The sequence below is a fragment of the Vipera ursinii genome, assembly GCF_947247035.1.
Source record: "Vipera ursinii genome assembly, chromosome: 11".
Lineage (NCBI taxonomy): Eukaryota > Metazoa > Chordata > Lepidosauria > Squamata > Viperidae > Vipera > Vipera ursinii.
In genome coordinates, this window is record NC_139524.1 from 4528066 (window position 1) to 4541591 (window position 13526).

General features: G+C 43.7%; 1 protein-coding gene across 1 annotated transcript in view; it reads left to right on the forward strand.

The window, feature by feature from the left end:
* The window catches only part of MEGF11 (multiple EGF like domains 11), a gene marked incomplete at its 3' end in the record, with an annotated part of 406009 nt that overhangs the window by 223228 nt on the left and 169255 nt on the right, over positions 1-13526 (forward strand). The window contains 1 exon segment of the mRNA XM_083371343.1: positions 5857-6069. Within this exon segment, the coding sequence (XP_083227469.1) occupies positions 5857-6069 (213 nt within the window).

The following is a 13526-nucleotide window of genomic DNA, read 5'->3' on the forward strand; positions in this document are numbered from 1 at the left end:
GAAACTGCGTCCTTGAAATGGGTCACCATGTGAAGGAGAGAAAAAGCAAAAAAAAAAAAAAAAGAGGAACCTTTTTCCTAAATGCTTCATAGCTCTGCTGGAAATGAGTCGCTTTTTTCCAGAGAGATATTATCGCTTTTAACATTTTCATTGGCAACAATCCCCATTTTTATTATTAGTTAGGTTGCTGAGGGTTTTTTTAATGTCCCTTATAAAGTATAATGGATTAAATTTAATTTAATTTAGATATTTGCAGCAATAAATTTAACAGGGAACACTCCGTGTTTACAGGATATGCAAATGCATTGCCGTTGCATCAATTAATTCCCTCAAGAGTAAGCAATGAATTGTAGCTTTTTTTTTCCCTACCCTGCAGAGTTCCTACTTTGCTGAAGGAACATGGCTCCCAATTCATGAAATTAAGTTCTAAAGCCAAAACTCTTGCAATTTCAAGATTAATTTCCGGCTTTAGTTAAATTTTTAACTAAAATTTTCAATTAAGTTTAACTAACAGACACTGTTTGTTTTTAAATCCCCAGCTGCTTTTATTTCACCTGTACAACAGAACCAATGAACCAACTGAATTTTTTTAAAAAATGAGACTTCTTGCTTTCTTTTAGTACAATCTCTTTTCTCTTTTACCATTCCAAACAAAATCTTGCTTCTGAGTGACCTTTAAATAATTTAAAAATATTCCTAATAATAGATTTTTTTTAGTAGCACCCCAGCTGGAAGCTCTATTTGTACTCCTTAAAGATAGCTCATAAATTTCTGCCTAGTAAATGAAGATAATAAAGCATGTATGTTGAGGTAAATATTTGATTAAAACGTCTCACTCACTAAAAATGTATGGGAAGTGAACTGCTGTTTTGTTTCTGGTCAGTTAGAGACAGTTGTGTATTTTGAATAATTTGACAACTTTCAGGTTGATAGCGTTGGGTTTCTTGAGCATTACAGTAGTTCTCAAGTTATGACCTTAATTTGGATCCAAATTCCAATTGCTAAGCCAGCCAGTGGTTAAGTGGGCCCTTCCTGATTTTATGAGCACGGTTGCCAGGGTTGTTAAACAAATCACTGCATTTGTTAATTGAATCAAGTGGTCATTAAGTGGAACTCAGGTTCCCCCACGACTTCGCTTGTCGGAAACCGTCTGGGAAGGTCAGAAACGGCAATCACACCACCCTGCAGTGGTTGTAAATGCACGCTAGTTGTCAAGCAACCAGATTTTGAACATGTAATTTGTAGGGATGCTGCGACTGCTATAAAGTGTGACAAGCTGTTGTAAGTCATTTTTTTTTCAGTGCTGTTGTAACTTCAAACAGTCGCTAAATGAATGGCTGTAAATCAAGGATTACCTCTATGGTAAAATTGGACAGTTTTAGAATTTGCAAGCAGTTGAGCTTGTCATTGGAAATCCTGCCCAACGGAAACAACAAACGTAGTGCAAAAAGACATTCTTGCAGGTGTCAAGAATCTATTTTCATTACAGGTAGTCCTCGACTTACAACAGTACATTTTGTGACCGTTCAAAGTTACAACGGCATTGAAACAAATGACTTGTGACTGTTTTTCACACTTACAACCGTTGCAGCATCCCTGTGGACATGTGATCAAAATTCCGATGCTTGGCAACTGTCTCATATATATGACGGTTGCAGAGTCCCGGGGTCACGGGATCCCGTTTTAAGACCCTCTGACAAGGAAAGTCAATGGGGAAGCCAGATTCATTTAACAACTACATTATTAACTGAACAGCTGCAGTGATTCACTTAACAATCGCAGCAAGAAAGGTCGTAAAACGGAGGAAAACTCACTTAACAAATGTTGCACTTTAGCAACAGAAATGTTGGGCTCAATTGCGGTCGTAACTTGAGGACTATCTGTTTTTCCATTTGTAGAAAACCTACCACCTTTGCAGAGGGAATGGACCCCTGTTGTGGGCGCCCACATGGGAGAATCACCACAGATGTCTGTGTCGCATGATAGTAGAAAAGGGAGGGACCGCCCTCTTTTATTCTTTGATCTTCTTTACAAATTCTCTAGGACTGGTGTTGTAAAATAATAACAAATTAGTATGAAGCAAACCTCTAAACGCATCCATGAAAAGCGTCATGGGGAAATGCACAATCAAATAAAGAGCTGACGATACGCACTGGATGCAAAGCCAACTTGCTAAAAAGCAATAAAAGTGAGGACACGTTACACTGCCCAAGCCATAAAGCAAAAGGTAGAACAATTTTTTAAAAAGCAGTCGCTTTGCAAACAGTTGTAATGAACCAGGGTGTGTGATTTCTTTTTGTTTGTTTGTTTGTTTTCCTATGTATGTTTTACTGGTGTGTATGAACTTGTAACCCAAAGAGTTTAAATATTTCGAGGTGCGATGTCCTTTTTTCATGTAAGGTAGAAACATATCACTTTTATACAAATGGGCTGGCGGCCTCTCTTGTAGTGTTCGTAAAAGAAACTAATATTTGTTACATGTATATAATGTGTTAAACAAAGCGTGGTAGTGTTTAATATTTTGTGAAATTGTGGCCATTAATTCTACTGCTGACAAGTATATTAACCCAAGCTGAAATAATTATGCACTTATTATTAAAGCCCCAAAGAACGGCTGTAAAGTAGCTCTCTCCAGATAAGGAGGGTGAAATGGAAAACTGAACAAGAATCGGGCAGGGATGCATTCGGTCGCGGTATAATTTAACCGAGCAAAGCGTTTCGCCCCTAATAGTCTTTTGGGATTGATAGGATAGGAAGGGAGACGTTTCCACTGCGTGAAATTCACTTATAGAGTGTATTTGATCTCTACAAGATAGCAAAAGGATAGAGAAGTGAGGATTGGGGAGCAAAGGGCTCCCAATTATGTTAAATGGATGAAGGCACCAAGGTTTGATATTTTAGAGGCTAGTAGTGCCTGTAAGTAAATACAGGATGATATAGTGAGGTGTCAGCCAGCCCACTCGTCTCCGTGAGTTTTTCTGCTTAAATAAGCACAGGTAACAGTGGCGCATGTTCCACCATCAGCCAGAAAGGGTTGCCTACTGCAGGATCCAATCTGAGTCAGTCACTGGGACCAAAGGTTTATTGTTCCAAGCTTTCGGGCTTCTCCTGGAGCCCATCCTCAGAGAACCGCTGCTGGATGGGCTCCAGCATGAGTCCGAAAAAAGAGGTGTCAAGATGGCTCAGGGGTTAAGATGCTGGAATTGTCAGCTGGAAAGCCCAGGTTCGAGACCCGAGTATCATGTGACGGGTGAGCTCCCGTCCTCGCCCCAGCTCCTGCCCACCTAGCAGTTTGAATGCATGTAAATGCGAGTAGACCATAAGAAAGGCTGAGCACCAAAGAATTGAGGCCTTTGAACTATGGTGCTGGAGAAGACTCCTGCGAGTCCCTTGGACTGCAAGGCGATCAAACCGGAAGGCCAGATCCTGAAGCTAAAACTCAAATACTTTGGCCACCTAATGAGAAGGAAGGACTCACTGGAGAAGAGCCTAATGCTGGGAAAGATTGAGGGCAATAGAAGAAGGGGACGACAGAGAATGAGGTGGCTGGATGGAGTCACTGAAGCAGTAGGCGTGAGCTTCAATGGACTCCAGAAGATGGTAGAGGACAGGAAGGCCTGGAGGAACGTTGTCCATAGGGTCGCGATGGGTCCGACACAACTTTGCAACTAACAACAACAAATGCAAGTAGATAAATAGGTACCACATGGGTAGGAAAGTAACAGCACTCCAAGACATCATGCTGGCCCCATGACTGCAGAAAGGCCTTCACACAGTGCTGGCTCAATGGCCTTGAAAGGGAGATGAGCACCATCCTCTATATAGTCAGCAATGACTACCGTAGCAGAGTAAAATCCGCGGGGACTCCTTGATTACTCAGTGCAAGATTCAGATTGGATCCCGCAACATTATCCTGGGACACATATATTTCCCTTCATTCTTGAGAGTTGCCAACTGCTCAACCAAAGAAAGCATTGGTGCTGTACTCAGGAAGATCCAGGGCTGCTCGGTTGCAACTGTCCAAAGGTTAGGTGTGAAAGACATGCATGTGTGTGCACGCAAACACACAAGAGTTCCAGAAAGGAAGCAACCTGCGAGAGTGGACATAAAGGGGAAAGTCAAAGAATTGGCCGCTGATATTAAATTCTCCAAAATGATGAGATGGCAGGACCGAAGTCTCAAGGGTAGCATAAAAGAGGAGTCCCCAAGCCCCGAGCCGCTTGCGCAAGCTCCATTTGTATGAGTGGCATGTGTGAATACCCACCATTTTTGTAAATGGAGTTGTGCATGCGCTCTCACAGAACCATTCCCTCTCCTCCCCCCACATCCCCCCCGCCATCACCACTGCCGGTCCACAAAGCCAGAAAGGTTGGGGACCTAGGAGATATTTGCAGTGAGAAGCTACTTTGCTATAATTTGAATCAGAGGAACTGGACAGTTCATTTCAAGAGAAAATGGGCCATTTTAAGGTTATAGATATTCAGGGCATATCTGTAAAGTTTCCTGCATTACATAAACATACCCCAAAATTCTTCCTAGGTAGAAAACCTGCATTCCATAAAGCCTAAAATTCTGGATCTTAACAAAGTAGTTTTCCAGAGGTGGACATATTTTGAACCATTTACTTTGAACTATTTACATTCAGCAGTGATGTGCCATATTTAATTATCTAAATATGTAAATCAGTTTTTAATTAACTTCAGCCCCAATATTAAAAGTAATATTTCTATTTTAAAAGGTAGCAAAAGACTGTTCCACGAACTAAAAATGCCTTAAAATCATTATTGCAGATGATAAACTCCTGCAGAAGTATATATAGCAGCAAAACTACTAAATGTTTTTTACAGCATGTTTGTTTCTGGTCAAACTTATATTAAATTAAACCAGCCGCTGTATATTCCATTTCCTATTAAGCAATTTAATTGCTGCATTTTTTTTCCCAGGCAAGCAATGTCCGCTTAAATATTTTCTCTCTTAACGGTCATATTTTAACACTTTCTACTCTGTGCAAAATGACCCAGAGAGAAATGGTTAGCAGTATCATCTCTGCAGGGCAGTTATAGTAAACATTTTAATCAGTGGTGGTATGACTTGCTAGCCTCCAGACATTGTGGGTGCTTAATCACTGGAGGTTTTTAAGAAGAGACTGGACAGTGTCCTGTCTGGGATGGTATAGGGCAGGGGTGGGCAACCTTGACTCTTTTATGACTCGTGGACTTCAACTCCCAGAATTCCTCAGCCACCATGGCTCAGCATGGAAACCTCTCCATTTCTCCTCAGCATGGCTGGCTCAGGAATTTTGGGAGTTGAAGTCCACAACACATAAAAGGGCCAAGTTTGAAGACCCCTGCTCTAAAGGTACAAACCAGTAGTTCCACTGGATGTAGAGTTGGTCTATAGCAGGGGTGGGCACTTGGCTCTTTTATGACTTGTGGACTTCAATTCCCAGAATTCCTAAGCCAGCATGGCTCAGCATGGAAACCTCTCCATTTCTCCTCATCATGGCTGGCTCAGGAATTCTGGGAGTTGAAGTCTGCAAGTCATAAAAGAGCCAAGGTTGCCTAACTCTGCACTATACCATGTCTGAGAACACCAGGAGTTCATACTGGTCCGATCCCATGCAATATTGACAGAATATAGTTGGTTTGGTTTAGATATTGTATGGACCCAACACTTGTGGCTTGTGATTGATTTATGGTTTAGCCCAACCTTGGCAGCTTTAAGATGGGTGGACCCTCCTCCTGTGGACACCATTGACTGCAGAGTCATGGATGTTCTACAAAGCCAGACTTGGAAGTCTTTTGCAAGTCCTCAAGAGTGACTACCTCATCCTAAGTCCATGATGTTTCTTTGTAGATGTCAGGAGGAGTGTCCAGTGGGGACATTTGGCTTCCAGTGCATGGAGAAATGTAACTGTGAGAACAGAGCCAAGTGCTATCATGTCAACGGAGCATGCCTGTGTGATCCGGGCTTCAAGGGCATCCATTGCCAGGAGCGGATCTGTCCAGAGGGATACTACGGGCTGAAGTGCAACAAACGGTGTCCATGTCATGCTACTAACACAGTCAGGTAGGTGTGCGATGCTTCTGCAAAGGGGGAGATGTGGACTGAGAAGCTTTCCAGTATCCAGGAGGAAAATGTCACCAGGAAGAGATTCATCTCTTGGGCCCAGTGCAGGAATGTGTGTGTGTGTGTGGGGGGGGAATTGCCAGTTAGGCGTGGGAACCTTTCTGGGCTCTGATGGAAAAGGGAGCAATTGAACTGGGATAAGAACATCTTTACAATATTATTAATAGGATCTTTCTCCCTTAATACAACTTTACAATGCCTTGGTAAGGCCACACTTGGAATACGGCATCCAGTTTTGGTCACCACGATGTAAAAAAGATGTTGAGACTCTAGAAAGGGTACAGAGAAGAGCAACAAAGATGATCAGGGGACTGGAGGCTAAAACATATAAGGAACAGTTGCTGAAATTGGAAATGTCTAGTTTAATGAAGAGAAGGACTATAGGTGACATGATAGCAGTGCTCCAATATCTCAGGGGCTGCCCCAAAGAAGAGGGAGTCAAGCTGTTCTCCAAAGCCCTTGAAGGCAGGACAAGAAGTAATGGATGGAAACTAATCAAGGAGAGAAGCAACCTAAAACTAAGGAGAAACTTCCTGACAGAATAATTAATCAGTGGAACAACCTGCCACCAGAAATTGTGAATGTTCCAACACTGGAAGTCTTTAAGAAGCCAGCCATTTGTCTGAAATGGTATAGGGTTTCCTGCCTGAGTAGGGGGTTGGACTGGATGACCTCCAAGGTCCCTTCCAAACTTTATTATTATTATAAAACTTTTATTCATAAAACATGAAACTCAGTCAACCGAACACTCAAATTGACTGGCACTAATGGTTGACATAGGCTGCTGCCAGCATCCTAGGTATCAACCAGGTATCTCCTTAAAATGTAAGATGTTCCGAGTAGCGCAGTTTTTTGTAGCTTTGCCGCAGTTATTGCAGGAAGTTGCAATTTCTTGATGTGTTTTGTAAAGTTTTGGGACATAGTTCCCAGTGCCCCGATGACAGTGGGTATCAATGTTAAGCGTTTCATCCATAATTGCAGAGTTTCAATGGCCAGGTTGCGGTATTTCATAATTTTTTCCAGTTCTTTTTCTTCGACTCTGGCATCTCCTGGTACAGCGATATCAATCAGCTGTACGCTTTGGTTCTCTACAACTGTGATATCTGGCGTGTTGTGTTCCAAATGGCGATCTGTCTGTATTTGGAAGTCCCAAAAGATCTTCACCCTCTCATTCTCAACAACTTTTTCCACCCCATGTTCCCACGACTTTTCGGACACAGGCAAGTAGTATTTTTTACACAATGCCCAGTGGACTAGTTTAGCAACTCGGTCATGTCTAGCTTTGTAATCAGTTTGCGCGATTTTGCTGCACTCACATATTAAATGTGAAACAGTTTCAGCTTTGTTGTTGCAAAGTCGGCAATTTGGATTGTCAGTAGATTTTTGTATCTTCGCTTTCATGGCATTATTTTGTAGTGCTTGTTCTTGAGCAACCAGTATTAAGCCTTCTGTTTCTTTCTTGATGGTTCCCATCTTAAGCCATGCCCATGTCAAGTGGTTATCATATTTTCCTTCAATGTTTTTCAAATGTTGTCCATGCAAAGCTTTGGTTGTTGTTGTTGTTGTTGTTTGTAAGTGTGAAAAATGGTCATAAGTCAGCTTTCTCAGTGCAATTGTAATTTCAAAGGGCCACTAAATGAACTGTTGTAAGTCCAGGGCTACCATTATATGCCCCATGTAGCAACCTTACAAACAAGAGTGGCACCTGATGGATTCCTAGTACAATCTGACCAGGAAATGACCATTCCAACATTGCACTGTTGTTGTTGTTATTGTTATTATTATTGTTGTTGTTGTTATTATTATTATTATTATTATTATTATTATTATTATTATTATTATTATTAGGGAAGGTGTCTAAAGAACCTTATGACAGCAATGGGGAAGGCAGTAGAAAGCAGTGAGAGGGCTCCTTTCTTCCTTCCTTCCTTCCTTTCCTTCCTTCCTTTCCTTCCTTCCTTCCTTCCTTCCTTTCCTTCCTTCCTTCCTTCCTTCCTTTCCTTCCTTCCTTCCTTCCTTCCTTCCTTTCCTTCCTTCCTTTCCTTCCTTCCTTCCTTCCTTTCCTTCCTTCCTTCCTTCCTTTCCTTCCTTCCTTTCCTTCCTTCCTTCCTTCCTTTCCTTCCTTCCTTTCCTTCCTTCCTTCCTTCCTTTCCTTCCTTCCTTCCTTCCTTTCCTTCCTTCCTTTCCTTCCTTCCTTCCTTCCTTTCCTTCCTTCCTTTCCTTCCTTCCTTCCTTCCTTCCTTCCTTCCTTCCTTTCCTTCCTTCCTTCCTTCCTTCCTTCCTTCCTTCCTTCCTTTCCTTCCTTCCTTTCCTTATTTTCCTTCCTTCCTTCCTTCCTTCCTTTCCTTCCTTCCTTTCCTTCCTTCCTTCCTTCCTTCCTTCCTTCCTTCCTTCCTTTCCTTCCTTCCTTCCTTTCCTTCCTTCCTTCCTTCCTTCCTTCCTTCCTTCCTTCCTTCCTTTCCTTCCTTCCTTCCTTCCTTCCTTCCTTCCTTCCTTCCTTCCTTCCTTTCCTTCCTTCCTTTCCTTCCTTCCCTTCCTTTCCTTCCTTCCTTTCCTTCCTTCCTTCCTTCCTTCCTTCCTTCCTTTCCTTCCTTCCTTCCTTCCTTCCTTTCCTTCCTTCCTTCCTTCCTTTCCTTCCTTCCTTCCTTTCCTTCCTTCCCTTCCTTCCTTCCTTCCTTCCTTCCTTCCTTTCCTTCCTTCCTTCCTTTCCTTCCTTCCTTCCTTCCTTCCTTTCCTTCCTTCCTTCCTTCCTTCCTTCCTTCCTTCCTTCCTTCCTTCCTTTCCTTCCTTCCTTCCTTCCTTTCCTTCCTTCCTTCCTTCCTTCCTTCCTTCCTTTCCTTCCTTCCTTCCTTCCTTCCTTCCTTTCCTTCCTTCCTTCCTTCCTTCCTTCCTTCCCTTCCTTCCTTCCTTTCCTTCCTTCCTTCCTTTCCTTCCTTCCTTCCTTTCCTTCCTTCCTTCCTTCCTTCCTTCCTTCCTTTCCTTCCTTCCTTCCTTCCTTTCCTTCCTTCCTTCCTTCCTTCCTTCCTTCCTTCCTTCCTTCCTTCCTTTCCTTCCTTCCTTCCTTCCTTCCTTCCTTCCCTTCCTTCCTTCCTTTCTTCCTTCCTTTCCTTCCTTCCTTCCTTCCTTCCTTTCCTTCCTTCCTTCCTTTCCTTCCTTCCTTCCTTCCTTCCTTCCTTCCTTCCTTCCTTTCCTTCCTTCCTTCCTTCCTTCCTTCCTTCCTTCCTTCCTTCCCTTCCTTCCTTTCTTTCCTTCCTTCCTTCCTTCCCTTCCTTCCTTCCTTCCTTTCCTTCCTTCCTTCCTTTCCTTCCTTCCCTTCCTTCCCTTCCTTCCTTCCTTTCCTTCCTTCCTTCCTTTCCTTCCTTCCTTCCTTTCCTTCCTTCCTTCCTTCCTTCCTTCCTTTCCTTCCTTCCTTCCTTCCTTCCTTTCCTTCCTTCCTTCCTTCCTTTCCTTCCTTCCTTCCTTCCTTCCTTTCCTTCCTTCCTTCCTTCCTTCCTTCCTTCCTTCCTTTCCTTCCTTCCTTCCTTCCTCCCCTCCCTCCCTTTTTGAAAATCTGTTTTTGTCCCCGCACATTTCTTCTGAGAAACCCTCCCTTGCTTGCTTGAAGAAAATAGAGTGATTTCTTCCAAGAGGCAACTGGACTTTCTTGGCTTCCTTGAAGATATTTTGCTTCTCACCCAAGAAGCTTCTTCAGTTGAAGAAGTGAAGAACTGAAGAAGCTTCTTGGATGAGAAGCAAAATGTCTTCAAAGAAAAACAAAGGAAGTCCAGTTGCCTTTTGAAAAAAGCACCTTTGGGACATTCCATGACGTGTTTTTTGACTTTGACCCTTGGCTTCATCTTAGTTTTTGTCCACATCAGACGGTCTGCATGGAACTGATGCACCATCTAGTCAGCATGTAGAGGGGGATTTTAACAGACTGGCATTCTCAAGGGGATGGATGTCTGAGCTCAGCGTAGCTTTGTCGTGTGTTTGTTTGTTCGCTTGGTTCTCTTTTTTTTGCGCAAGACAATTTCGTATACTCATAAAGGTTTGTGAACCCTTTCTGATTTTCTGCAAGTGATCACTCTATACTGAGCCTCTTTTGCATTTCTGCAACCTTTGGTTATCCCAGAGTAGCTCAACTCTATAGCTCAACTCTCAACATGTATAATTTATCTGACCTTTTCTGCCATTCCAAAGTTACATTCCAGGGTGACCCCTTTCTAACCAGGAGACAAAGAGCAAGGCAGATGTTTTAATGGAGAATGCTCAAATTTTGTTGGGAGTTAAGCTCCCGTCTCAAAGATAAATATTATGGTGTTGAAATTCTCTTTAAAGTAGTAGTAGGATTGGTGCCTTAGTCATATGCCTTTGGCTCCACAAATCAAATAAAATCTAGCTCTTTTGGTAAAGCCAGATCATCTGACACAGGCAATAAGCTTTCTCAGCCAGAGAGAAGAATGAAAGAAAAGAAAGGGAAGGGAAGGGAAGGGAAGGGAAGGAAAGGAAAGGAAAGGAAAGGAAAGGAAAGGAAAGGAAAGAAGGAAAGGAAAGGAAAGGAAAGGAAAGGAAAGGAAAGGAAAGGAAAGGAAAGGAAGGGAAGGGAAGGGAAGGGAAGGGAAGGGAAGGGAAAGGAAAGGAAAGGAAAGGAAAGGAAAGGAAAGGAAAGGAAAGGAAAGGAAAGGAAAGGAAAGGAAAGGAAAGGAAATTGCATTAGTAGAAAAATAATCCCAGTTCTTAAATGACATATTTTCCAGTATGCGCTGCCTCATTTTCATTTTGCAGCTCAAAGCAACTGAGAGGATTAGCATTCAAGCTAAACTCCAATATAACAATTAAAACAGATCAAACTAACAGGTGAAGGGAACCCTCTTGACTTAAAAAGCTTGGATAAAAAGACAGATTTTAAGAGTCTTCTGCAACAAAGAGCCAACCTCAACTTCAGTGGAAAAATCATTTCATTATGTAGTCCCTGCAAAGGGGGGGGGAAATCTATCAGTGTAAAACGTATTCATGGAGGGACCTACAAAATACGTCTTGCTGAAGATCTAAGCAAGTGAGATCAACAGTCTCTACTGGAATCGCAGTTCAAAAGATAATTGCTTCAGATGTGCCAGGCTTTATATACTAACCAGTATCTTGAATTGGGGCCAGAAAGCAGCATATAAAATTCTCTGCATTAAGGGAAAAAATACAGAATAACAGATTTGGAAGGGACCTTGGAAGTCTTCTAGTCCAACCCCCTTCCCACGGCAGGAGATCCTGTACCATTCCAACCAAATGACTGTCCAGTCTATTCTTAAAAAAAAACTCCAGTGATGGAGCACCCACAACTTGTGAAGGCAAACTGTGCACTGATTAATTGTTCTCACGGTCAGGAAATTTCTTAGTTCTAAGTTGGATCTCTCTTTAATAATCTTCCTGTTATGACCCAGGTCAGTGATGGCAAACCTTTTAGAGACCGAGTGCCCAAACTGCAACCCAAAACCCACTTATGTATGGTCGGGTGCCGGGTGGGTGTGGCCCATTGTGTGGGTGTGGCCAATAGGGTGGGTGTGGCCCATTGAGTGGGCATGGCTGTGGTGGTAACAGCAGACTGGGTGGGACTAAAAGGTTCAGTCAATTCCAACTTTGCGAGATCTTTTTTTTCCCCACGAGAAGTTGAAATTGATTGATTGAACCTTCACACAGCAGCGGACACCTAAACCAAAAAGGTTTTGAAAAACCCAGCTGAAGGCCTAGGACAGGCGATGGGGCACATACCCACAGAGAGGGCTCTGTGTGCCACCTGTGGCACGCGTGCCATAGGTTCGCCACCACGGACCCAGGTGGTCAAGGCAAGGCCGGCTTTCTAAAGAAGGGGTCCTCAACCTTGGCAACTTTAAGACTGGAGGAATTCTGGAAGTTGAAGTCCACCAGTTTTAAAGTTGCCAAGGTTGAGGACCCCTGCTTTTAAGAGTCCTTTATTTCTCTTAAACAAAATTCCAGCCAATGACCCTTCAACAACCTGTAAAGCTCTCATCCTCATGCTACCTTGACGGAAGCCACCCTCAGTCCCCCCAAACAACAGCCCCTAAAGCACCAAGAAAGCCCCCAGAGTAGGAGCCTGCACACAGGGCAAGTGGTCCAGGGTTCCCAGTCCAATTCCCCAGGGCACAAGAGCTGGGCAGTCCTCAGGGCAAGAAGCAGATCCCAGCCGTGTGCTGCAGCTGCCAAAAAAGCCAACACAGTGCTAGGCTGCATTAACAGAGGAATAGAATCAAGATCACATGAACTATTAATACCACTTTACAATGTCTTGGTAAGGCCACACTTGGAATACCGCATCCAGTTTTGGTCACCATGACCTAAAAAGGATGTTGAGACTCTAGAAAGAGTCCAGAGAAGAGCAATAAAGATGATCAGGGGACCGGAGGCTAAAACATATAAGGAACGGTTGCTGGAATTGAGTATGTCTAGTTTAAGAAAGAGAAGGGTGAGGGGTGACATGATATCAGTCTTCCAATATCTAAGAGGCTGCCATAAAGAAGAGGCAGTCAAGCTATTCTCCAAAGCACCTGAAAGCAGGACAAGAAGCAACGGATGGAAACTAATCAAGGAGAGAAGCAACCTAGAACTAAGGAGAAACTTCCTGACAATTAGAACAATTAACCAGTGGAACAACCTGCCTCTAGAAGCTGTGAATGCTCCGACACTGGAAGTTTTTAAGAAGAGACTGGATAGCCATTTGTCTGAAATGGTATAGGCCAGGGTTTCCTTCCTGAGCAGGGGATTGGACTACATGACCTCCAAGGTCCCTTCCAACTTTATTATTATTATGAAAAGAAGCCGTTCCAAAGCCCCAAGGAAGCAAAGGCCAAACTTATGCCACAAGAGGAGGGCGAGATCCAAAACAAAATGTGAAGAGCCATCTTCCAAGGGTGGCAAACAGCAACAGGGGGAGGGGGAGGGGGAGGGGGGAAGCAAACAATTGTTCCCGGCAAAGACTAACTCCCCACAGCATCTCTTTAAGTTACTCCCCTCCAGGCGTTCCTTGTGAGGAGCGGTGGGGCGACCTCCTCCTAAGTAGCCTTGCAGCCCTTCTCTGGGCTTGCCTGCGCTCCACTCTCCTTGCCCTTGGATCAGTGGAGGAGGCAGCTGTTCCTCATCAGAGGGGATCGGCTGCCGATCAGCGCCACCGCCGGTCAGCAGCCGATCCTCCCCTGTGTTGAGCTGGCAGGCAGCTCTCCGTCTGGTTGACCACCTCCCCTAATAGCTGAGGGGTCCAGAACAGCATCGCCCTCAGCCCCTGACTCTGCAAACATGCCAAGGCCAATGTGCCATCCTTATCAGACGGTCCCAGTTCCAACTCCTCCTCCTCCTCCTCCTCCTCCAAACCAGGCTTTGATGGGGCCATGACACTTCCACCTGTTAGTTCT